Source organism: Pristiophorus japonicus, chromosome 7, assembly GCF_044704955.1.
Source record: "Pristiophorus japonicus isolate sPriJap1 chromosome 7, sPriJap1.hap1, whole genome shotgun sequence".
In the NCBI taxonomy this organism is placed as follows: domain Eukaryota; kingdom Metazoa; phylum Chordata; class Chondrichthyes; family Pristiophoridae; genus Pristiophorus; species Pristiophorus japonicus.
In genome coordinates, this window is record NC_091983.1 from 11473150 (window position 1) to 11499565 (window position 26416).

A 26416-nucleotide genomic window follows, 5' to 3' on the forward strand; every position below is an offset into this window, starting at 1 on the left:
TGCTGCCGTACCCCGGACACCCTCCCCTCCCCTCAGTGCTGCCGTACCCCAGCACCCTCCCCTTCCCTCAGTGCTGCCGTACCCCGGACACCCTCCCCTCCCCTCAGTGCTGCCGTACCCCAGCACCCTCCCCTTCCCTCAGTGCTGCCGTACCCCGGACACCCTCCCCTCCCCTCACTGCTACCGTACCCCAGCATACTCCCCTCCCCTCAGTGCTGCCGTACCCCGGACACCCTCCCCTCAGTGCTGTTGAGCCACAGCACCCTACCCCTCCCCTCAGTGCTGCCATTGAATTGCAGACCAATGTCCTTGTTATTTTTACTTGTTAGGTGACAGCAGGAAAATATTGTTGGAGGGAGATTGAAATTCATTCAAAAAGTAGGGAAGACCATGTTTATGACGCAGGCTAATATCCATTTTGTGGTATCTTGGTACTTGGCTCCAATATACAGTATCATAGACATCTTCACTTTGATTTATATCCTCCACACTTCCTTTAAATGTTGTATTTCTTGCAGTTGTACTGTAATGAACAACTGCATCACAGACATTCGAATGAATGGAATTACTTCTATTAAATTTGAGATGCAGGTGGAACATAAAGCTGTCACTTTTGTGATGTTCTAAGCTTAGTGCCTTAAAATAAAGTTTTGACTTGCAGTATCCTCAGCCAGCAAATCTGACATTTAATTAAACACTAAAAGGCCAGTCTAATCTCTCCTCTTTACATTTTATAGTAATGGCATATTTTAGTTGCAATTTTTATTGAAAGTGGAATTAAGGTTTTAAATAAAATCATATGACAGATGTCAAGATTTAAAGAACCACAGCTTCATAAAGGATAGAGAGATCTGGAAAAGTGTTAGGTATTTTAGATGTGATGAACAATGGTGTAGCATAATCGCATGTGGTTTTCAATGTAAAAAAGAATTCAAACTTAAGAAATAGGAGCAGGAGTAGGCCATTCGGCCCCTCGAGCTTGCTTCGCCATTCAATAAGATCATGGCTGATCTTCAATCTCAACCCCACTTTCCCACCCAATCCCCATATCCCTTGATTGCCCTAGAATCCAAAAATCTATTTATCTCAGCCCTGAATATACTCAACGACTGAGCAGCCACAATCCTCTGGGGAGTTAAAGTCCAAATTAAAAAGCAAAAACTAAAAGGTAATAATCTCTGGATTGTTACCTGAGCCACATGCTAGTTGGTATAGGGATTAGCAGATTAGAAAGTTAAACTGCATGGCTCAAAGAGTGGTGTGGGAGGCAGGGGTTTTGTTTCATGGGGCACTGGCACCAGTCCTGGGGAAAGAGGGAGCTGTTCTGTTGGGGCGGGCTCCACTTGAACAGGGCTGGAACCAGTGTCCTGGCGAATCGAATAACTAGGGCAATAGACACGGCTTTAAACTAATGAAGAGAGGGTGGGAGGATTTAAGAAAGAGTAAATTTAAAAGCAGCAAGAGAAAAGTCAAGGCTTTAGAGCAGAGCAGAGTTTGGGGTAAAAATAAGCAGAATGGGTCAGGAAGGGACAGAGAGAGTATCAAAGGTAATAGGGCATCACTGACTAAGGTGACATCAGGGAAAAATAGAAAAAAGTAAAGCTAAAAGCACTATATCTGAATGCGCGAAGCATTCACAATAAATTAGATGAATTAATAGTGCAGATAGAGATTTGATCTAATGGCCATTACGGAGACATGGTTGCAAAGTGACCTAGGTTGGGAACTAAATATTCCAGGATACTTAACTTTTAGAAGCAATAGGCAAAATGAAAAAGGAGGAGGGTAGCCCTGATAGTAAAGGATGGGATAAAGACAGTAAACAGAAAGAATCTCTGCTCGGAAAATCAACAAGTAGAATCAGTTTGAGCTAAGAAACAGTAAGAGGCAGAAAACATTGGTGGAAGTTGATTATAGGCCCCCAAACAGTAGTGGCAGTGTAGGGCACAGTATGAATCAGGAAATTGGAAGTGCATGTAATGAAGGTAAATCATGGGGGACTTTAATCTACATATAGACTGGGCAAACCAAATTTGCAGTAATAGTGTGGAGGACAAATTCATGGAGTGTATACAAGCTGGCTTTCTAGATCAGTATGTTGAGGAACCAACTTGAGAACAGGTTATTTTAGATCTAGTATTGTAGTAAAGGGGCCCTCAGAAAAGAATGACCATAATTTGATAGAATTTTATATTAAGTTTGAAAGTGACTTCGTTAAATTCAAAACTAGGGTCTTAAATCTAAACAAAGGAAACTACGTAGGAATGAGAGGCGAGTTGGCTAAGGTAGATTGGGAAACGACTAACAGGTATGACTGTATACAAGCAATGGCTAGCATTTAAAGAATTAATACATAATTTACAACAAACATACATTCCTTTAAGGCACAAAATCCCCACACAAAGTGGTCCAACCGTGGCTAACAAATGATGTTAAAGATAGTATTAGATCAAAGGAAGAGGCTTATAATGTTGTCAAAAGGAGCAGTAAGCCTGAGGATTGGGAGGATTTTAGAATTCAGCAAACGAGATTGATAAATAAAGGGAAAATAGAATATGAGAGTAAACTATTGAGAGACATAAAAATAGACAGTAAAAGCTTCTATAGGTATGTAAAAAGGAAAAGATTAGCAAAAGTAAATGTGGGCCCCCCTACAGGCTGAGACAGGAGAAATTATAATGGGGAATAAGGAAATAGTAGAGAAATTAACATATACTTTCTGTCTGTCTTCACGGAAGAAGACGCAAAAACTTTTCGAAAATAGTAGAGTACCAAGGGTCCAGCGAGAATGAGGAACTGAATGAAATCAGTATTAGTAAAAAAAAAAGTATTGGAGAAATTAATGTGACTGAAAGTTAATAAATTCCCTGGACCTGATGGCCTACATCCTAGGGTGTTGAAAGAAGTGGCTATAGAGATAATGGGGCCGAAATTCAGGGTCTCAAAGAGACCTGTTAATGCTTGTTTGCGAGGCCATTCTTAAAATCAAATGGCCGGCGCTTTGGGATCAACTGGCCGACCCGACCTAAATTCATGTCGGGGATTTTTCGGCCTAGACCCGATCGCGCCCGAAAGCAAGTTATCAGGGGTTGCACCGCCAATTTTATTAATCAAAAATACTTACCTTCCGATATTCAGCTCCATCCGTCGATCCCCTGCCGTGCGGTGCCTCCGACAGGTTTTTCTGTTGGTGCACCCTCTGCAGAGTGAATGCGGCCTGGCAGCATGGTGGCCCTTAAAGCGGAGGGCCCACTGCGGCGGTCGCAATGTAAAAAATTTTGCCGGCCAACTTCCTGATCAGCCGGCAAAATACTGCTCCCCCCGGGTTCAGCCAGGCAACCCCCTCTTGGGTACCAGGCCGCTGGCCCGGCCGAATCCCTCCCTGGTGGACCAGTGGCCGAAGATTTAAAATAACAGAATCTCTCCCTTTTAATGTGATGTCACCACTACTCCACCACTGATTGACATTGTTTGTTTAATTTCTCTACTATTTCCTTATTCCCCATTATAATTTCTCCTGTCCCAGCCTGTAGTGGGGCCACATTTACTTTTGCTAATTTTTTCATTTTTACATACCTATAGAAGCTTTTACCGTCTGTTTTTATGTCTCTCAGTAGTTTACTCTCATTCTATTTTCCCTTTATTTAGCAATCTCTTGTTTGCTGAATTCTAAAATCCACCCAATTCATTTCCTGTGGGAATTTGTAAAAATTTCAAAGTCCTGAAAATGGCTCTTCCAGCCGCATCGGATCTCCCAGTGACAAGTACCACTCTTAAGTATCATAGGTGCACCAGACTTCGGCCCCAGTGGATGCATTGGTTGTCATCTACCAAAATTCCATAGATTCTGGAACAGTTCCTGCGGATTGGAAGGTAGCAGATGTAACCTCGCTATTTAAGAAAGGAGGAAGAGAGAAAACGGGGAACTACAGATCAGTTAGCCTGACATCAGTAGTAGGGGAAATGCTTGAATCTATTATTAAGGACGTGATAACAGTGCACTTAGAAAATAATAATAGGATTGGGCAGAGTCAACATGGATTTATGAAAGAGAAATCATGTTTGACAAATCTGTGAAGAGTTTTTTGAGGTTGTAACTAGTAGAATAGATAAAGGAGAACCAGTGGATGTGGTGTATTTGGATTTTCAGAAGGCATTTGATAAGGTGACATACAAGAGATTATTGAACAAAATTAGGGCTCATGGATTGAGCGTAATATATTAGCATGGATTGAGGATTAGTTAATGGACAGAAAACAGAGCAGGAATAAACGGGTCATTTTCGGATTGGCAGGCTGTAACTCGTGGGGTACCGCAAGGATCAGTGCTTGGACCCCAGCTATTCACAATCTATATCAATGATTTGGATGAGGGGACCAAATGTAATATATCCAACTTTGCTGATGATACAAAGCTAGGTGGGAATGTAAGTTGTGAGGAGGATGCAAAGAGACTTCAAGGGGATAGAGACAGGCTAAATGAATGGACAAGAACATGGCAAATGGAATATAACGTGGAGAAATGTGAAGTTATCCACTTTGGTAGGAAAAATAGAGTAAAGCAGAGTATTTTTTAAATGGTGTTCAGAGGGACCTGGGTGTCCTTGTACACGAATCACAAAGTTAATATGCAGGTACAGTAAGCAATTAAGAAAGCAAATGGTATGTTGGCCTTTATTACAAGAGGGTTTGAGTACAAGAGTAAAGACGTCTTATTGCAATTAATAGGGCCCTGGTGAGACCGCACCTGGAGTATTGTGTACAGTTTTGGTCTCCTTACCTAAGGAAAGATATACTTGTCATTGAGAGAGTGCAACGAAGATTCACCAGACTGATTCCTGGGATGGAGGGATAGTCCTATGTGGAAAGATTGAGTAGACTAGGCCTATATTCTCTAGAGTTTTAAGAATGAGAGATGACCTAATTTAAACATACAACACTCTTACAGAGCTTGACAGGGTAGATGCAGGGAGGATGTTTCCTCTGATGGGAGTCTCGAATCAGGGATCATAATCAGAATAAGGCGTTGGCCAGTTAGGATTGAGATGAGGAGACACTTCTTCACTCAGAGGGTGGTGAATATTTGGAACTCTCTACACCAGAGGGCTGTGGAGGCTGTCTGTGAGTATATTGAAGACAGATCGATAGATTTTTGGATATTGAGGGAATCAAGGGATATGGGGATAGTGCAGGAAAGTGGAATTGAGGAAGAAGATCAGCCATGATCTCATTGAATAGTAGAGCAGGCTTGAGGGGCCGAATGGTCTAGTCCTGCTCCTAATTCTTATGTTCTTATGTATCGTCAGCAAACTTGGATACATTACACTTGGTCCCTTTATCTAAATCATTAATATAGATTGTAAATAGCTGAGGCACACTGATTCTTACAGCACCCCACTAGTTACAGCCTGCCAACTGGAAAACGTGCGTTAACCAATTCTCTATACATGCTAATACTTTACACCCAATCCCATGAGCCCTTATCTTACCTTTTATGTGGCATTTTATTGAATGCCTTTTGTAAATCCAAATCATCTACACCCACTGATTTCCCTTTATCTACCCTGCTGGTTACATTCTGTCATATTGTCAATTCGACCCTACTTGTTCAATCTGCTGTGGAAAAAAATTGTCCACAAGTCTTAACTGTTAAAGTTCACATAACAAGTAAAACAGTGTTAAACACAGCCACTGCTTCCAAGACATAACATTCCTGAGTAAGGCGCTGTGGTTTTAGGGTATATCTCGGGAATATTATATAATGCACTGCATGATGCTAGGCATAACACTCACATCTATATACTATCCATTTGTGTATCTTATTCAAATTTGACGTTTGTGTATCTGTTATTGTAATGAACCTCTCTGAAAAACATTTCAACTCCTTTTCAGTCTCTGTGATGTTCACATCTTTTCTATCGCGTTGCCCAATGTCTGCTCCCTCCCTTTCTGGGAGGACTGCAATTGACCCTAGTGCCCTGATTTAAAGTGACTTCTGCTGCAGTGGGTACTGACTTTGGATGAATAAATTAAAATTATTTGTTTTACATCTTGTCTTTCTGTTCAATTAGCAGCTCAGTTTCTAATCCGGTATTGTATATATTCACCAAAATCAAAGGCGACTTAAAAGACCCCGTGGCACTATTTGAAGTAGAGCTGGGAGTTCTCCCAGTCTCCTGACCAATATTTATCCCTCAACCAGCATCATTCAAACAGATTATCTGGTCTTTTATCTCGTTGCTGTTTGTGGGACCTCCGACAGTGCAGCACTCCCTCAGTACTGCACTGGAATGCCAACCTAGATTTTATGCATCAGTCCCTGGAGTGGAATTTTTCCCATAAGCACTTCCCTTATGGTCTGGATGTCCCCATGCACTAATATTAAAATCTCACCAGTGTGTGCAATCCCAGCTTCTTGGGAGATGTATATGCATTTTCCCCCTCCTCTTCTGCAGCATGGCCTGGTTGGGTAACTGGTATAGTTCTATCAATGTTTTAGTGCATCACCTAATTTATGTACCTTTTTTGTTTCTCTCTTTCTTTCCTCCTGTCCTCTGCCCACAAACCAATTCCAGATATTCTTCCAGAAATGAAAGCTTTCTTTCAACTGTGTTGGAAAAAAAAAACTTCTTTAACAAAGTTTACAAACTTAAGAAAATAGCAGTGATGGTGATTCCTGACCCTGGCAGCCAACATGCTGGAGTTGTCAGAGCCATTTAGCCTGCTGGAAAATAATTCTACTCTCCACACAGTGACCATGCTCGTTTAATATCAACCAGTACTGCATTATTACAAGTTTGGAGGAATGGGAATCAGTTGTCTAGTCAATACTCTTGAATTGGGTGACATTACATCGTGTTGATCTTTTGGATAAATCATATTGCAGTGATTGAGAGAGGGAATTAATTTCAGTACTGAGGGAGTGCTGCACTGTCAGAGGTCCCACAAACAGCAACGAGATAAAGGACCAATTCATCTGTTTGAGTGATGTTGGTTGAGGGATAAATATTGGTCAGGAGACCGGGGAGAACTCGCCAGCTCTTCTTCGAAAAGTGCCACGGGATCTTTTAAGTCCACCTTTGATTTTGATGAATATATACAATACCGGGTTAGAAACTGAGCTTTTGATTGAACATGATGGATTTGATCATGACTGATCGTTCGAACTGAACTCTACTGTGTCAGATTCTTCAAATAGAGCTCTGTAACCTTACACGTGTGCTCTCTTTTTCTTTCAGCCATTCCACCCTCTTATAAACTTGGAGTGTTCCCGGGACCTACAGCCGTTCCTGTGTGCGATGTATGCCCCAATTTGTACGGAGTATGGGCGTATTACACTGCCGTGTCGTAAGCTGTGTCAGCGAGCATACGTGGAGTGTCATAAGCTGATGGAGATGTTTGGAGTCATGTGGCCCGAGGAGATGGAGTGTGCAAAGTAAGAAAGTTAACCCTTCTGAGCCAGCAGCTGGTGAGAAAAACACAATGTTGGGAATGTGACAGAAAATGCTGGAGGTACCCAGCAGCTCAGTCAGCTTCTGTGAGAGAGAAATGGGTAATGTTATCACGACTGAATGAAGGATCTCTCCCAAAAACATTTACCTTGCTTTCTCTTCCAAATGTTGCCTGACCTGCGAGCATTTAAGGTATTTTCTGTTTATTTACAACATTCTTTCAGCTCTCTTAGCAACCACCGTGGCAAATGTCGCAAGATCCCCACATTTATTTCAGGTGTCGACAGGTGCACCATTTTCCTTCCAAATGTACAAAAAAAGCCACACCCTTCTCTACGATGCCCATTAAAATAGAAGTTTATTTATCTGAATTGCCATATAATAATAAATGTTACACAGAGATATTATGTGTACACTTAGTAATGGCTGTCTAACTGTTTTTGATCTGGTTTCAAATGGTATGTTGACCTTTATTATAAGAGGATTTGAGTATAAGAGTAAAGACATCTTACTGCAATTATATAGGTCCCTGGTGAGACCGCACCTGGAGTTTTGTGTACAGTTTTAGTCTCCTTACCTAAGGAAGGAGATACTTGCCATTGAGGGAGTGCAACGAAGGTTCACCAGACTGATTCCTGGGACGGGGGGATTATCCTTTGAGGAGAGATTGAGTAGACTGGGCCTATATTCTCTAGAGTTGAGAAGAATGAGAGGTGATCTCATTGAAACCTACAAAATTCTTACAGAGCTAGACAGGGTAGATGCAGGGAGGATGTTTCCTCTGGCTGGAGAGTCTAGAACCAGGGGTCACAATCTCAGAATAAGGGGTCGGCCATTTAGGACTGAGATGAAAAGAAACCTCTTCACCCAGAGGGTGGTGAATCTTTGGAATTCTCTACCCCAGAGAGCTGTCGTTGAGTATATTCAAGACAGAGAGCTATAGATTTTTGTATATTTATGGAATCAAGGGATATGGGGATAGTGCAGGAAAGTGGAGTTGAGGTAGAAGATCAGCCATGAATTTATTGAATGGCGAAGCAGGGTCGAGGGGCCGAATGGCCTACTCCTTCTAATTCTTATGTTCTTATACTTTACAACAGCGGATTGTAGGTAACCTGGGAGCAGATATATTGTGTTGAGACGCCTTTTGAGTGGCATAGTGTGTGTGTTCACTAATGAGCACGGAGGAAGGCAGAGTCAAGCACCCGAGTTGGTATTGGAGTGGAGCTTCTGATACACTGTCAGTGAAACTGTGCATACATTGTTTCTGATCCACAATAGTAAAGCATAATACACAAGACTAAGAGATGCCACTTAGTCTGCCTGGCATTTTCTGATGACATTTAGGATCATACAGCAGTTTAGATACATTTCTCCTTTAATCCCTACCTCCAGCAGTGTCCCACTTGGGAAACCAGAATTTCTTCCAGCTATCTGACGGCCTGACTGACTGCTAGTTATGGAGATATTTGGATAGCTTTGTGCAATGCAACTGCACCCAGCATGAACTAGTTTGAAACTTCCCATGCTTGTTTTGTTTAGGACTCTTGCAACTATGAAGAGAGAATACTTCTATCTCTCTAGTTTGGGCTACGTTCTAACAGAGGTTTCTAGGGCAAATGAGCAGTGTCCCAACTGACTGCACTACCTGATGCTTCAGTAAAGCATTTAATGAAGCTATCTCTGGGCTTTGGCATTTACTTGTGGTGCTCCTGATCCACTAAAGTTACTGCCACAGGTTCTGACAAAGGACCCACCAAGTTCTTTTGGTGAAGTCCTGATGAATCAAATAACTAGGGCTATAGAGAGAGCTTTAAACTGATTAGTGGGGGGTGAGGATTCAGGTGAGCGAAAATTTAAAAAGTCAAAGTATAAAGAGAAGACAATAGATCAGGGTAGCACTGGGGGAAATGAAATTCAGAGCGTGCCAGGAAGGGACAGAATATATAAACATAACGGTGAATCGAAAGTGGGATCAAAGCAGAAAAAATTGTAAAAAAACAAATTTAAAAGCTCTTTATCTAAATGCACGTAGTATTCTTAACAAAATAGATGATTTGATGGCACAAATAAATACAAATGGATATGATCTGATAGCCATTACAGAGACGTGGTTTCAAGGTGACCAAGACTGGGAACTAAATATTCAGGGGTATTTGACAATTCGGAAGGACAGACAGAAAGGAAAAGGAGGTGGGGTAGCACTGTTAATAAAGGATGAGATCAGTGTGTTAGTGAGAAACAATACTGGCTCAGAAGATCAAGATGTTGAATTAGTTTGGGTGGAGATAAGGAATACTAAGGGGAAAAAGTCGCTGGTGGGCATAGTCTATAGGCCCCCTAACAGTAGCTACACTGTTGGATGGAGTATAAATCAAGAAATAATGGAGGCTTGTAAAAAAGGAACAGCAATAATCATGGGCGATTTTAACCTCCATATTGTTTGGACAAAACAAATTGGCCAGAGTAGCCTTGAGGAAGAGTTCATAGAGTGTATCCAGGATAGTTTCCTTGAACAGTACGTTGCAGGATCAATCAGGGAGCAGGCTATCTTAGATCTGGTACTGTGTAATGAGACAGGATTAATAAATTATCTCATAGTAAAGGATCCTCTAGGAATGAGTGACCATAACATGGTTGAATTTCAAATTTAGTTGGAGGGTGAGAAAGTTGGTTCTTAAACCAGTGTCCTAAGCTTAAATAAAGGAGACTACAAAGGTATGAAGGCAGAGTTGGTTAAAGTGGACTGGGAAAATAGATTAAAGTATGGGACGGTTAATGAGCAGTTAAGGAAATATTTCATAACTCTCAACAAAAATATATTCCAATGAACAGGAAAGACTGTAAGAGAAGGGATAACCATCTGTGGCTAACGAAGGAAATAAGGGATGGTATCAAATTGAAAACAAGGGCATGCAATATGGCCAAGACTAGTGGGAGGCCAGAGGATTGGGAAACTTTTAAAAGCCAGCAAAGAATGACTAAAAAAATGATAGAGAGGGAAGATAGATTATGAAAGTAAACTAGCACGAAATATAAAAACAGATAGTAAGAGTTTCTACAGGTACTTAAAAGGGAAAAGAGTGGCTAAAGTAAATATTGGTCCTGTAGAGGATGAGACTGGGGAATTAATAATGGAGAACAGGGAAATGGCAGAGATGTTGAACAAATATTTTGTATCGGTCTTCACGGTGAAGACTCTAAAAACATCCCAAAAGTGGATAATCAAGGTGCTAGAGGGAGGGAGGAACTTAATACAATCACTATCACTAAAGAAGTAGTACTCGGTAAAATAATGGGACGAAAGGCGGACAAGTCCTCTGGACCTGATGGTTTACATCCTAGGGTCTTGAGAGAGGTGGTTGTAAAGATAGTGGATGCATTGGTTCTAATCTACCAACATTTTCTGGATTCTGGGGCGGTCCCAGCGTATTGGAAAATCGCAAATGTAACGCCCTTATTTAAAAAAGGAGGCAGACAAAAAGCAGGAAACTATAGGCTAGTTAGCCTAACATCTGTCGTTGGGAAAATGCTGGAGTCCATTATTAAGAAAGCAGCAGCAGAACATTTGGAAAAGCATAATTCAATCAAGCAGAGTCAGCATGGTTTTATGAAAGGGAAATCTTGTTTGACAAATTTGCTGGAGTTCTTTGAGGATGTAACGAGCAGGGTGGATAAGGGGGAACCAGTGGATGTGGTGTATTTGAATTTCCAAAAGGCATTTGATAAGGTGACACATAAAATGTTACTGCACAAGATAAAAGTTCACGGGGTTGGGGGTAATATATTAGCATGGATACAGGATTGGCTAACTAACAGAAAACAGAGTCGGGATAAATGGGTCTTTTCCGGTTGGCAAACAGTGACTAGTAGTGTGCCGCAGGGATCGGTGCTGGGGCCTCAACTATTTATAATCTATATTAATAACTTGGATGAAGAGACCAAGTGTAATGTAGCCAAGTTTGCTGATGATACAAAGATGGGTGGGAAAGCAAATTGTGAGGAGGACACAAGAAATCTGCAGAGGGATATAGACAGGCTAAGTGAGTGGGCAAACATTTGGCAGATGGAGTATAATGTGGCAAAATGTGAGGTTATCTACTTTGGCAGAAAAAATAGAAAAGCAAATAATTTAAATGGAGAAAAATTGCAAAGTGCTGCCGTACAGGGGGACCTGGGGGTACTTGTGCATGAAACACAAAAAAGTTAGTATGCAGGTACAGCAAGTGATCAGGAAGGCCAATGGAATGTTGGCCTTTATTGCAAAGGGGATGGAGTATAAAAGCAGAAGTCCTGCTACAACTATACAGGATATTGGTGAGGCCACACCTCGAGTACTGCGTACAGTTTTGGTCCCCGTATTTAAGGAAGGATATACTTGCATTGGAGGCTGTTCAGAGAAGGTTCACTATGTTGATTCCGGAACCGAGGTGGTTGACTTATGAGGATAGGTTGAGTAGGTTGGACCTATACTCATTGGAGTTCAGAAGAATGAGAGGTGATCTTATCGAAACATACAAAATAATGAAGTGGCTCGACAAGATGGATGCAGAGAGGATATTTTCAGTCAGAGGGGAAACTAAAACTAGGGGACATAGTCTCAGAATAAGGGGCCGCCCATTTAAAACTCAGATGAGGAGGAATTTCTTCTCTCAGAGGGTTGCAAATCTATGGAATTCTCTGCCCCAGAGAGTTGTGGAGGCTGGGTCATTGAATATATTTAAGGCGGAGATAGATAGATTTTTGAGCGATAAGGGAATAGAGGGTATAGGGAGCGGGCAGGGAAGTAGAGCTGAGTCCATGATCAGATCAGCCATGATCTTATTAAATGGCGGAGCAGGCTCGAGGGGCCAGGTGGCCTACTCCTGCTCTTATTTCTTATGTTCTTGTGTTCTAAGTGTCACTGTATATTTTCTCTTTCCAGAATCTGGCAGTCCTACCATAAATCTCCAGCATTTCCTTTTTTAATTACAAGTACGGTCTGTTTTCTAACGGGTACTTATCTTTTTTTTCTTTATGTGTGCTTCCATTCCCATTCCGGTATCTATTCTCACCCGCAGTCAGTAACTTACAAAGGTTTGCTCTTGTGACTTTTTCTGGTTGACCCATTAGAAGACACACTCTTGCTATTTAGTAAAGGATTCTACCTTTAGGATTGTTCCCTCACCCCTTTCACTCCTCCTGGTAACATGACTAGAACTCTTTGGAAATTTGAAATCTGATTATTTAACCCATGTGGAACGAAAACAGCTCGAGTTTGAAAGAAAGAAGAAACCACTTGCAATTTAAGTAGTGTCTTTTACATCCTCAGTACGTCCCAAAGCACTTCACAGCCAATGAATTGCCTTTGAGGTTTAGTTACCATTACTATGCAACAACTAATTTGCACACAGCAAGGTCCCAGAAATATGATGAACAGTTAATCTGTTTACGAGTGCATTAGTTGAGGAATAACTGTTGACCAGGACACTGGGAGAACTCCTCTGTTCTCTGGCATGGATACAAGCAACCTACGAACTGATTTTCTTTCCCCTCCCTCTTATTTGTGCTTTCTGTACTCTGCACGTTCTTTGGTTGGGAATTGGCAGGTGATCCGCTTCCAAATGCCAGTCGCCGCAAGGCCCACGAGGGGCTCCGCCTTGCTCCAGTTTAGTCCTCAGCAAATGATGCTCTTGCTGTGTGGCACAGGCAACAGGAGAAATATTCTGAGCGATTCATGTACTTGCAACTTGACATTTTCTCCAATTAAATATTGGGAAGATGAAGTCATTTTTTGTGGTCCCCGCCACAAGTCCCGTTCCCTAACTGACTCCATCCCTCTCCCTGGCAACAGTCTGAGGCTGAATCAGACTGTTCGCAACCATAATACCCGCCCTCCTGTATGGCTCACAGACATGGACCTTGCTCCTCAAGTTGCTGGAGAAATACAGGCAACTCTCGATTATCTGGGTCCCTCGGGGATTGGGCTATTTCGGGTAAACGATTTTTCCATTAAGGTGAGTCTACATTTTAAAGTTAAAACTTTAATGAATGAATACAATCGTTAGGGCGAGTTTACGTTTATAAGTTAAAACAAACAGTAACAAAAGATGGACATTACCAGCATGCATGTACAGGTTCTGTGCCTGGTTTGCTGGTACGCTGGTGAAGTTAGCAATCTTCTGATTAAAGTCCGTGCCTGGAACCCGGTGCCGGCACTGCCCCCGTTCCCAACATCAGCGGCGGCCGCGAGAGACAGCGGCTGCAGCAGCTCGCACACACACACACACCAGCAAAGCGAGGGCAGAGGAGTGTGATTTTTATGGTGAGTGAGAGAGAGAGAGAGAGAGAGAGAGACCCAGAGTCCTTTTGGCCGGGCCGGTGCAGAGTCCTTTCAGCCCAGGACTGAAGCGGCCGGTACGGGGTCCCTTCGGCCAGGGAGAGAGAATGTGCGAGTGTGAGAGAGAGAGAGATTGTGTGAGAGAGAGAATGAGCAAATACCAATGAGCACAGTGTTTGGAAGGTGATTTTTCCAAATTATTTGGGGCTGTCTTTTCACTTGTTAGCAACAGAATTTTAAATCCCGTTACAACGGTTTTCCGTTGGATCCATGTACGGATAATCGAGAGTTGCCTGTACCACCAACGATGACTCCACAAGATCCTGCAAATCCCCTGGGAGGACAGACGCACCAACGTTAGCGTCCTCGACCAGGCCAACATCCCCAGCATTGAAGCACTGACCACACTCAATCAACTCTGCTGGGCAGGCCACGTAGTTCTCATGCCAGACACGAGACTCCCAAAGCCAGTGCTCTACTCGGAACTCCTTCACGGCAAATAAGCCAAAGGTGGGCAAAGGAAACGTTACAAGGACACCCTCAACAGCCTCCCTGATAAAGTGCAACATCCCCACCGACACCTGGGAGTCCCTGACAAAGACTGCCCTAAGTGGATAAAGTGCATCAGGGAGGGCGCTGAGCACCTCAAGTCTCATCACCGAAAGCATGCAGAAAACAAACGCAGGCAGCGGAAAGAGCGTGCGGCAAACCTGTCCCATCCACCCCTTCCCTCAATGACTATCTGTCCCACCTGTGACAGGGACTGTGGTTCTCTTAATGGACTGTTCAGTCACCTAAGGACTTATTTTTAGAGTGGAAGCAAATCTTCCTCGATTCCGAGGGACTGCCTATGATGATGATGATTTGACCCACCAAGATGAACTTCCGACCACATATCCGCGCCATCACTAACACCGCCTATTCTCATCACCGGAACGTCGCTTGACTCCGCCCCTGCCTCAGCTCATCTGCTGCTGAAACCCTCATCCATGCCTTTGTTACCTCAAGACTTGACTATTCCAATGCACTCCTGGCCGGACTCTTACATTCTACCTACGTAAACTTGAGGTCATCCGAAACTCTGCTGTCCTAACTTGCACCAAGTCCTATTCACCCATCATCCCTTTGCTCTACATTGGCTCCCGGTTTTGAAATTCTCATTCTTGTTTTCAAATCCCTGCATAGTCTCGCCCTTCCGTATCTCTGTAATCTCCTCCAGCCCTACGACCCTCCGAGATATCTACGCTCCTCTAATTCGGGTCTCTTGAGCATCCCTGATTTTAATCGTTCCACCATTGGCAGCCGTGCCTTCAGCTGCTAAGGCTCCTAAGCCATGGAATTCGCTCCTTATACCTCTCTGCCTCTCTACTTCTCCTTCCTCCTTTAAGACACTCCTGAGAACCTACCTCTTCGGCCAAGCTTTTGTTCACCTGCCCTAATATCGCCTTATGTGGCTCGGTGTCAATTATGTTTTATAATGCTCCTGTAAAGCACCTTGGAATGTTTTCCTATGTTGGAAGGTGCTATATAAATGCAAGTTGTTGCAGCACCCCTCCTTTTAATTGAGTTGACAGTAAGTCCCACAAAGAAGTAGGCGAATTCCGTCTCTCCAGTTATTACTGCTCTCCAGGAACCCCAAAATCATGAGGAAAATGAGAATTATAGTTAGATGCTTGGTCAGTCTGTTCTCAGCTTGCAGGATCTGTAAGTGTACTCCATAAGCCTCTTGCAGAGGCTAATGTGTACTCTGCCCCAAATGCTGAGAGCAATCAAGTTATTTGGAGAAACAGAAAATGGCGGAAGCAGTGGGTTCAGTCTACATCTGTGGATAAAACAGACAAGGTAACGGTTCGGGTATAACCCGTCATTAGAACTGGGGAACCATGGCAGGTAAACAGCAATTCAAAACGAATAGAACAAAAGGATAGGGAGGAAAATAAATATATACACGCACATACAAGGGAAGTATGTAGGAATGGCCTGTGAGCTGGATAGGAATGACTAGATCACAGTTTGTCTAGTTGGCCTTCTACCATCCAGGTAGTCACATGATGCAACAATAATGGAGTTGTTGACTAATCATAGCAATCAATCTCTATCGGTGAAGCTATAGCAGACCCAGACATGAGGCGAGGTAAATCCCAGAGGTGGAGAGCTTTGGGAACCATAAGTCCAAAGTCACTTGTTCCTCCCTAGCTACACTTACTATAACAGGCTATCAGAGTATAGGCTGTTGGACCATACCTATTGACGATTTCTGACATTCGAGCTATACTCCAGGTAAGGCTAGGGGTGACTGCTCACAATGGCTTCAGAGAGGAACCGACAGCCATAGAGATACAGTGATCACATCAGATTCTAAGTGTATGAGGTCAGTCAGATCACTTGCCTTGTTAACCTCTTAAGTTGTCCACTCCACTTTCCTCTGGTGTTGTCAGCTGCACTCTTAAGCATAAATATTTGTTGTTGATGTTAACCATAATTCTTCCAACCTGATTTTTCCAGTGGGGATCAGTGTACGAAGTGAGAATTGGATACTGGTATATAGAAAACTGAGTAATGATCGACTGATTTTTCTGATGCACTTTTTCTACCCCGTAGATTTCCAGACTGTGATGAAACCTACCCACGCCAAGCTGACTCTGTTTCAGGTGGAGATCCCACAGAGGAGGCCCCCATTGCTGTGCAGAGAGATTATGGCTTCTGGTGCCCACGGGAATTGAAAATCGATCCTGAGCTTGGCTATTCCTTCCTGGGGGTCACAGACTGTTCACCTCCCTGCCCTAACATGTATTTCAGGCGTGAAGAGCTTTCCTTTGCCAGGTACTTCATCGGCGTGATATCTATCGTCTGCCTGTCTGCCACACTCTTCACCTTTCTCACTTTCCTCATTGATGTGAAGCGATTCCGCTATCCAGAGCGCCCAATCATATTTTACGCAGTCTGTTACATGATGGTGTCCTTGGTCTTCTTCATTGGGTTTCTTCTCGAGGATACAGTTGCCTGCAACAGAAATGATCCGTCAGTTTATAAAGCGTCTACAGTGACACAAGGTTCCCACAATAAGGCATGTACCATGTTGTTTATGGTACTTTACTTCTTCACAATGGCGGGCAGTGTCTGGTGGGTCATCCTTACCATCACGTGGTTTTTAGCTGCCGTTCCCAAATGGGGCAGTGAGGCCATAGAGAAGAAAGCACTTCTGTTCCACGCAAGCGCCTGGGGCATCCCAGGGACCCTCACTATTGTTCTCCTCGCCATGAACAAAATTGAAGGGGACAACATCAGCGGTGTTTGCTTTGTCGGACTGTACGATGTTGATGCCCTGCGATATTTTGTTCTGGCTCCACTGTGCCTTTATGTGGTGGTGGGGGTTTCTTTGCTACTGGCAGGTATAATATCCCTGAACCGCGTACGGATCGAAATCCCACTGGAGAAAGAGAACCAGGACAAGTTGGTGAAGTTCATGATCCGCATCGGCGTGTTCAGCGTTCTCTACCTCGTGCCACTCCTTGTCGTGATTGGATGTTATTTTTACGAGCAAGCGTTCCGTACTGTATGGGAGACGACATGGATTCAGGAGCGCTGTCGTGAATACCACATTCCCTGCCCTTACCAGGTGCGTCACTTCTTCACTATTCAAGTAGAAAAGTAAGGAAAGTAAAAATCACAATTGACTGGTAGTGTATGAGGTGGTGAACTTTTCTGTAATCTGTCACTAATAACCTATTAATCCTGTATCTTAAAACTGTGTTCACTGATGTCCTACACCGCTCCCCAGTCACTGAGCAAACACATACAACTTCAGCAAGTATAGAAAATGTCGCTTGCATGCTATAAATAATACCTAGTACTCAGTGAATGCAAGTCAATAGAAAGAAAGACTCACATTTATACGGTACCTTTCACGATCTCAGGACATCCCAAAGTGCTTTACAACCAATGAAGTATATTTGAACTGTGTTTGCTGTTGCAATGTAGAAATACAGCAACCAACTTGCGCACAGCAAGCTCCCACAAACAACAGTGAAATAAATTGTGTTTTTTGAGGGCTAAATGTTGGCCAGGACACCGGGAGAATTCCCCTGCTCTTCGTCAAATGGTGTTGTGGGATCTTTTAGATCCATCTGAAAGAGCAGATTGAAAGACGGCACCTCCGACAGCTCAACACTCCCTCAGTACTGCACTCAATTGACATAGGAAGAAGAATAGGCCATTCAGCCCCTCTATCCTGTTTGCCATTCAATTAAATCATGGCTGATCTGTATCTTAACTCCATTTACCCGCTTTGGTTCTGTAACTCTTGGTACCCTTGCAGAACAAAAACCTATTGATCTTAGTTTTGAAATTTTCAATTGACCCCCAGCCTCAACAGCTTTTTGAGGGAGAGAGTTCCAGATTTCCACTGCCTTTTGTGTGAAGAAGTACTTCCTGATTTCACTCCTGAAAAGCTTAGCTCTAATTTTAAGGTTATGCCCCCTTGTTCTGGACTCTCTGACCAGAGGAAATAGTTTCTCTCTCTCTCTTTCCCTACCCTATCAAATCCTTTCATCACTAAGGAGGTGGTACTCAGTAAGATAATGGGACTAAAGGCAGATAAATCCTCTGGACCTGATGGCTTGCATCCTAGGGTCTTAAGAGAAGTAGCGGCAGAGATAGTGGATGCATTGGTTGTAATTTACCAAAATTCCCTGGATTCTGGGGCGGTCCCAGCAGATTAGAAAACTGCAAATGTAACGCCCCTATTAAAAAAAGAGGCAGACAAAAAGCAGGAAATTATAAACTAGTTAGCCTCACATCTGTGGTTGGGAAAATGTTGGAGTCCATTATTAAAGAAGCAGTAGCAGGACATTTGGAAAAGCAAAATTCAGCCAGGCAGAGTCGTCATGGATTTATGAAGGGGAAGTCATGTTTGACAAATTTGCTGCAATTCTTTGAGGATGTAACAAACAGGGTGGATAAAGGGGAACCAGTGGACTTCCAGAAGGCATTTGACAAGGTGCCAAATAAAAGGTTATTGCACAAGATAAAAGTTCATGGGGTTGGGGTTAATATATTAGCATGGATAGAGGATTGGCTAACTAACAGAGAACAGAGAGTCGGGATAAATGGTTCATTTTCTGGTTGGAAACAGTAACTAGTGGGGTGCGGCAAGGATCAGTGCTGGGACCCCAACTATTTACAATTTATATTAACGACTTGGAAAAAGGGACTGAGTGTAACGTAGCCAAGTTTGCTGACGATATAAAGATGGGAGGAAAAACAATGTGTGAGGAGGACACAAAAAATCTGCAAATGGACATAGACAGGCTAAGTGAGTGGGCAAAAATTTGGCAGATGGGGTATAATGTTGGAAAGTGTGAGGTCATGCACTTTGGCAGAAAAAAATCAAAGAGCAAGTTATTATTTAAATGGAGAAAGATTGCAAAGTGCCGCAGTACAGCGGGACCTGGGGGTACTTGTGCATGAAACACAAAAGGATAGTATGCAGGTACAGCAAGTGATCAGGAAGGCCAATGGTATCTTGGCCTTTATTGCAAAGGGGATGAAGTATAAAAGCAGGGAAGTCTTACCACAGCTATATAAGGTATTGGTGAGGCCACACCTGGAATACTGTGTGCAGTTTGGGTTTCCATATTTACGAAAGGATATACTTGCTTTGGAGGTAGTTCAGAGACGGTTCACTAGGTTGATTCCGGGGATGAGGAAAGGTTGAGTAGGTTGGGCCTCTACTCATTGGAGTTCAGAAGAATGAGAGGTGATCTTTATCGAAACTTATAAGATTATGAGGGGGCTTGACAAGGTGGATGCAGAGAGGATGTTTCGACTGATGGGGGAAACTAGAACTAGAGGGCACGATGTTAGAATAAGGGGCCACCCATTTAAAACAGAGATGAGAAATTTCTTCTCTCAGAAGGTTGTAAATCCGTGGAATTCGCTGCCTCAGAGAGCTGTGGAAGCTGGGACATTGAATAAATTTAAGTCAGAAATAGACAGTTTCTTAACCGAAGAGGTTATGGGGAGCGGGCGGGGAAGTGGAGCTGAGTCCATGATCAGATCAGCCATGATCTTATTGCATGGCGGAGCAGGCTCGAGGGGCCGTATAGCCGACTCCTATTCTTATTTCTTATGTTCTTATGTTCTTAAACACCACAATTAAATCAACCCTTAAGCTTTCATATTGAAGGGGATACAAGCCTAATGCCAGCCGAGATGATGTGCTCAAGACTCTGGCTCAGGCAAGTGCTACCATTAACCAAGACTGACTCGTAAATGTTTGGGTTCGGGGTTAATCAGTTTGTAATATTATCTAATCTCCTTGATTGAGTGTAATTCAGTGAGTGGGATCCACTTCCCTCCATGTCTAGTGTTATTTTTCACTTCCTTCATAGCGATGTCAAAACACAAACAATTGTTAGCGTTCAAATGAGAAATAGGACCCTTTCGAATGAAAGGTCACTTCTCTTCTGAAATTTCTGTGCTGTTACTAATCTTCAACCAGTTTTGCAGATGTGACGTGTAATTTATAGCGTTCAGAATTGTCTCATCAGCTTCTTTGAGGTGAGGGGAACATTTATACATTTTGTTTTATTGAAAATCCAAGCCGAAAGGTCATGACATTATAAAATCATAGAATGGTTACAGCACAGAAGGAGGCCATTCGGCCCATCGAGCCCGTGCCGAGTCTCTGCAAGAGCACTTCAGCTAGTCGCACTCCCCCGCCCTATCCCCGTAGCCCTGCAATTTTTTTGTTTCAGGTACTTATCCAATTCCCTTTTGAAAGCCATGATTGAATCTGCTTCCACCACCCTTTCAGGCAGTGAATTCCAGATCCTTTAACCACTCGCTGCGTTAAAAAAAGGTTTAACGCAGAAAAAAAGGTTTTTCTCATGTCGCCTTTGGTTCTTCTGCCAACCTGTGTCCCCTGGTTCTCAACCCTTCTGCCAACGGGAACAGTTTCTCTCCATCTACTCTGTCCAGACCCCTCATAATTTTAAACACCTCTATCAAATCTCCTCTCAACCTTCTCTGCTGTAAGGAGAACAACCCCAGCTTCTCCAGTCTATGCAGTAGAAGTAGGTCAAATAACAATTGAATGCCACCAAGCTTTGATTTTGAAGGACTGTAATTTAAAGCAGTAGGAAAGACTGAGGAGAGGTAGGACTTGCCTGAATGCTGAGGTCCTGAGAAAGAATGAGTTGCAGTAGGATGTGGTGTGATTAGCCTTATTTCACTAAAGGTGTTGGGATAAGAAAAAGCATTTAGGTCATGAATATTTGAAGCATTGGTGGAGTAAGAAAAGGTAATTCAGAGTACCAAGGACCACAGTATAGGAAGAATTACCATTTATTGCGTGATGCTATGTGAAGTCATCCTGCATAAACTGACTTCCGTCAACATGAAGCTGTTTATATAGTTTGGACTCTGGAGTGTGATTATTGTTTTGAAGTCAGGCCAAAATGAATGCTAATTGTTTCTAACGTATGCTGTAAATGCTGGTGGAATTATTAGTATTTGTTGGTACTGATACTGAGACCGACTGCCAGTGGCTGTGTTGGAACATTATGGGTATTCCTGTGATAAGTATGTTGATTTATTGCAGTGATTTTGGCAGAGAAATGAGATTGAGCACAGTGCAGTGTTGCCTCCCTCTTATCGTCTATCAGTGCTGCACAGTTCACCGAGTGAAGCAGGCTGACACTTGCTATGTTTAATTAGATACTGAACTGAAATGTGTCACCCTGATTTGCAAAGGATAACAAAAAGAGTCGAGGAGACAGTTTTTGTTATATTGAAGTGGGGGTGGGGGGGTGGGGGGGAGGCGAGTGAAAGTATTCAAATTGAGCTCAACTGCAAAAAGCAGATTATTCAAGAAGAGTGGCAGATGCTGAGCCTAAAGCTAAGTACAGTGAGGGCCCATGAATGTTAATTTTATTATCAATTACTGATATTCTAATAACATCAGTTGAGTGATTTGAGACTTTTTTTACAGTGCAAAAAAAGGGAGATTGTTGTGCTGTTTGGAGAATGTAACCTGGGGAGATACTCTTCATTACCTCTTCAGTATGGTGAAGGCAGGAGTGTTGCAGCTCGGGTCTCTATGGGAATTGTAGCTAAGAACCTGTTACAACAGAAAGACATCTTACAACCTTGATTGACTGGCTGCTTCCTTTATCTCTCCTTATCCCCTATCCCTCTCAAAAACTCTGCAGAAAAAGTTTGTAATGAGTTAAACTTTACCAAAAAGGCTACTTTTGAGATAGCAACATTGAGTGTTCCAAATTGACACCCACAGACCAAACACGTGGGACTAGCTCCCTGCGCTTGTATAACACGGCTGGATCCTGAATCATTGACCAGCAGGGGGTGGGTCCACTGTCATTTACATTAATTTGTGTAATGGCACCTTTTGGACTTCTATGTTCAAGTAATTTTTATCCACATTCATCACTGTCAGCATTTAACATTCCAAACTTGGATATATGACAGGTTCGATGAAGGATAAAGGTGCCTCTATTGTCACTTTGATTTTAAATTGCGAATACCTGCTCCTGCGCAAGTATTATATTACCGTTTTCTACACTTTCCATCGTTGTGGCCTTTCTCAGAATCCCCAATTTCTGAGGAATTAATTAAGACTTTTCTACTCGAGTTCCATACCCACCACAAATTGGGTTGACTGCCTTAGTGCACTCTGCGTAGGACCATTCAAAGCCAATGTAGATAGATTTCCATCTTGTCAATATATGCTGAAAGACCAGTGTACTAACTCACTTCGTCAGCCAGTCCCCATATAAACATTACTAGTGGCATTAAGGATTTTTCACGCACCGTTGGAGTTAAGCCAAAATTAATTGGTTCTGGAAAATCTATGTTCGTTGCACATGAATAAAAATGTTGTCATTGCATTGATTCTGGGTGATGTCACACCAACTCAAATGTGCTCTAAAGTCCCAATCGGCACCATTGCACCAGTTCACTTTCCCCAGATGATGAATTAAACAAATGGAGCTTTCAAGACTGAGCTCGATAGGTTTTTGTACGGTAAGGGTATCAAGGGATATGGAGCAAAGGCGGGAAAATGAAATTGACGCGCAGATCAGCCATGATCTAATTGAATGGCGGAGCAGGCTTGAGGGGCTGAATGGCCTGCTCCTGTTCCTATGAAACTGTGTGCTCCTGGTGCCACTCCTTCCACTGTTAAATTGGGACAGAGTCTTCACTGTCTCTGCATGAGTAGGTTGTGTTAGATAGTCCTAAGTTAATTTTCAGTCTGTAGATATATCCTGTTTCTAAACTAGCCAGTCCATGTTCTCTTAATTTTTTTCCCAAAACGGAGGTGTTGGCACTGGTTGGCTTGATTCATTGAACAATATCAACAAACAGTGCTGCCTTTATGTGGAAACGCATACATATAAAAGAGAAAAATAAGTTTGCTCAACATTGCTCTGTTTATATCCTCAACTGTGAGCAGTACTGTTTGTGGGTTATATGGTAATATCATTGACCAAGCGCATGCATAGAGAGAGAGAGAGATGTGTGTGTGTCATAAAAGTGAGCAAAGCAAATGAAAGCCCAAAGAACAAACTGAGATGTAAAATTGGAACTAACAGCCAACATAAAGTGCCCCTTTCCTAACCAGGGCTGGTGCAGTCTGGTGACAACAACTTTTGCAAATATTGTGCAAAACACAAAGCCGCCGATGATCGGTGTGGAGTACAAGCAATGTTTAAAATGCTTATTGCAGAAACATGGCACCACTGCCATGCCACATTTGTCTCCGCTTCTCATTCTGCGTCTGTACAGAATGACTAAACCGCATGTTTAGACCTGGTCAAAGTTGAGAGCCTGGAAAAAGTAGAAGAAAGTTGTCATAGCCCAGTCAGGGGTTGGTCATTTCAGTGTATCTGGCCACTACCAATTGGGTGTTGCCAAGCACTCACCAGCACCAATGGTGCCAACAATCCATTGGGCCCAGGTATTCTATAAACGAAAGACAAAGGGCTAGAATTTCCAGTGCTTCACCGACTGGTTTCTCGGCGGTATTGGCCGTTTTGGGCGAGAACCGGGTCGGCGAAAAATTCCCCAGCTGTGTTCTGCCGGCGGTTTCGAAGTCCCGCTGGGGAGCGGACCGCCGGCATGCCCCAGCCATAGATCGCCCTGGCACAATTTTTGGCTCAGCGTTGACCCGTAGGTAAGTTATAAAAAAAACGCCCATGTTAATCAGCAGAGCTGGGCGGTTGGTGAGTAGCCCTGCAAGAAAAAGGTATGTCATTGTTTTTTTATTAATTATTTTAAAATTCAAATTTAAGTGAAAAGAGAATGTTTTTATGATTTTCTTTTATTTTATGTTTTTTGAAAAAATATTTTTTGTGTTTTTCTCCTCCTAGGCCCAACCCGCAGCCTCGGTGTAAATTTTTAGTAAATTTATTATCGCCCATTTTTTTTAAGAACGGCCCACGATTCCATTTTTTTGCCGAGAATGGGGTGCAACGCCCATTTTTTTTCGCTGGGTGGATTTTTTTCTTTTTTGGGGGGAATTTTCCGCCGGCGATAATTTTGGGAATTTTAGTGTTATTTTGGGCGGCAACTGGGCGCTGGCGGATTGTTTGGAAATTCTAGCCCAAAGCATCTAATCCCTCTAGGGAGGGAGTTGTTGGTTTAGCAGAATTGGAGCTTCACTTACGTGGAGATGAATAGAGATTCACATCCAAATCGCTACCCCCAAGTCCTCCCCAGAACCGGCCAGTATTGAGAACCTCTTGGACTATATAGTCAAAATCCAAATGTAAGTTTTGCTCCAAGCAAAGGATTGAGAGGACCAGAATAGCGATGATAGCTGGAGAAAGCTTCCGCAAATAATACTCCCAGCCCACGCTCCTCTTCGAGATGGGAATCCGAAATAAACCACATAAGCCTGACCTTTTACTGTATACTGCCCCTGACGCAGATCCCGACAGAGAATGAGAACTGGACCAGGTCTAAATTTACCCCACTTCCTTATTGAACAGCCCAGAAACACAAGCTATTCTCTCATAGCAAATAGCTACTTGGATTAAATGCCAATTGGCTGTCAGCTCATGTGGAACTGTAGCCCAGCAGCAGTCACTTTTAGGAATAAGGGCTGAAAATTAGAGAGGCTAAAAGTGTCTAGACTTGTGATGTGTGAGAAGCATAAATAGTTTGTTCAAAATTGCTGGTAAATGTTATTAACAGCTTGGATCAGCCTCTCCAACGCACCTGTCTGGCTGTCCCAATACTTTATTGCCGCTCTGGCTACTGTCATGTTTCGCATGAGATTCAGGCCCAATGTTGCAAATTAGTCAAACGTGAATGGTAACAATCAAAAGAAGAACAGCATGGGAGCTGATTTTTGGCAGTTTGGATCCTAAGCAAAGCCCTCTTGAAGCTTGCCATTGTTCCTTATTCAATTCCCCCTGTAATTAAGTAGGATTTGAATATACCATTGAATTGCACTGCGACAACCACTTAAATAATCTGACCATTGAAAGTTACTTCCTAAAATTGAAGCTATCAAAAATGAATCCACAGAATAATTGATTGTTTCTGAGTCAGTCATTTTTTTCAATGACTGCAGTATTGTAATTAAAATCAATCTGTGGAAAGGCATCAAATTCAAACCTGAACCCACGGCTTTTAGTGAACATGGGACCACCACACAAACTGCCCCAATCGAGCATCAATTTGGCAATCCTTCTCTGAGGCTAGGATAGGATATTCCATGGACTCCACGCTGATCTCCCACGTCATACTCTCCGTAAACTTGACGTCCTCCAAAACTCTGCTGCCCATGTCCTAACTCGCACCAAGTCCCGTTCACCCATTACCCTTGTTGACCGACATTGGCTCCTGGTTAAGCAACACATTGATTTTAAAATTCTCATCCTTATTTTCAAATCCCTCCGTGTCCTCGCCCCTCCCTATCTCTGTAATTACCTCTAACCCTCCAAAATATCCGCGCTCTTCCAATTCTGGCCTCTTGAGCATCCCCGAATTTAACCGCTCCAACATTGGCAGCGCTGCCTGCTGAGGCCCCAAGCTCTGTCTGGAATTCCCTCCCTAAACCTCGCTGCCTCTTTAACCCTCTCTCTCCTTTAGGATGCTCTTTAAAATTATCTCTTTGACCAAGCTTTTGGTAATCTGCTATAATATCTTCTTGTATGACTCAATGTCAAATTTTGTTTGATAACGCTTCTGTGAAGCACTGTGGGACATTTTACTATGCTAAAGGTGCTATATAAATACAAGTTGTTGTTGGATTGGAAGTTGTCCCACTGATGCAGGTTGGAATAAAGGCATCTTGCTGAGCAGAGGGAGGTTTGCTTTGCCTCTAACCAGTGCTATGGGAATGCCTGATGCTGACACCTGAAATTGCAGACAGACCAGTCTGTTACCTCAGCCAATACCTTGAAATGGTTGCCACCAATCCAGGATACAGACCAGGACCTTGCTCCAGATTTGAGGTGGTAGTCAAAGCAGCCAGAAGGTGGAGGGTCTTGCTGAAGCTACTGCCTGTCTTACGAGTGATGGATCCTGCCTTGTCAGGAGGAATTGGCACAGAATAATTGGCACAAAAGCCTTGAATTGCAAACAGTATATTTAGCTCCCTCATGATTTTAAGACTC

The 26416-nt window shown here is 43.0% G+C and overlaps 1 protein-coding gene across 2 annotated transcripts in view; it reads left to right on the forward strand.

The window, feature by feature from the left end:
• The window catches only part of LOC139267052 (frizzled-3), a 152632-nt gene that overhangs the window by 102115 nt on the left and 24101 nt on the right, over positions 1-26416 (forward strand). For both annotated transcript variants that reach the window (XM_070884791.1, XM_070884792.1), the window contains exons 3-4: positions 7238-7434; positions 16371-17388. In XM_070884791.1, coding sequence (XP_070740892.1) covers positions 7238-7434; positions 16371-17388 — 1215 coding nt within the window. The remainder of the gene's footprint in view (positions 1-7237; positions 7435-16370; positions 17389-26416) is intronic.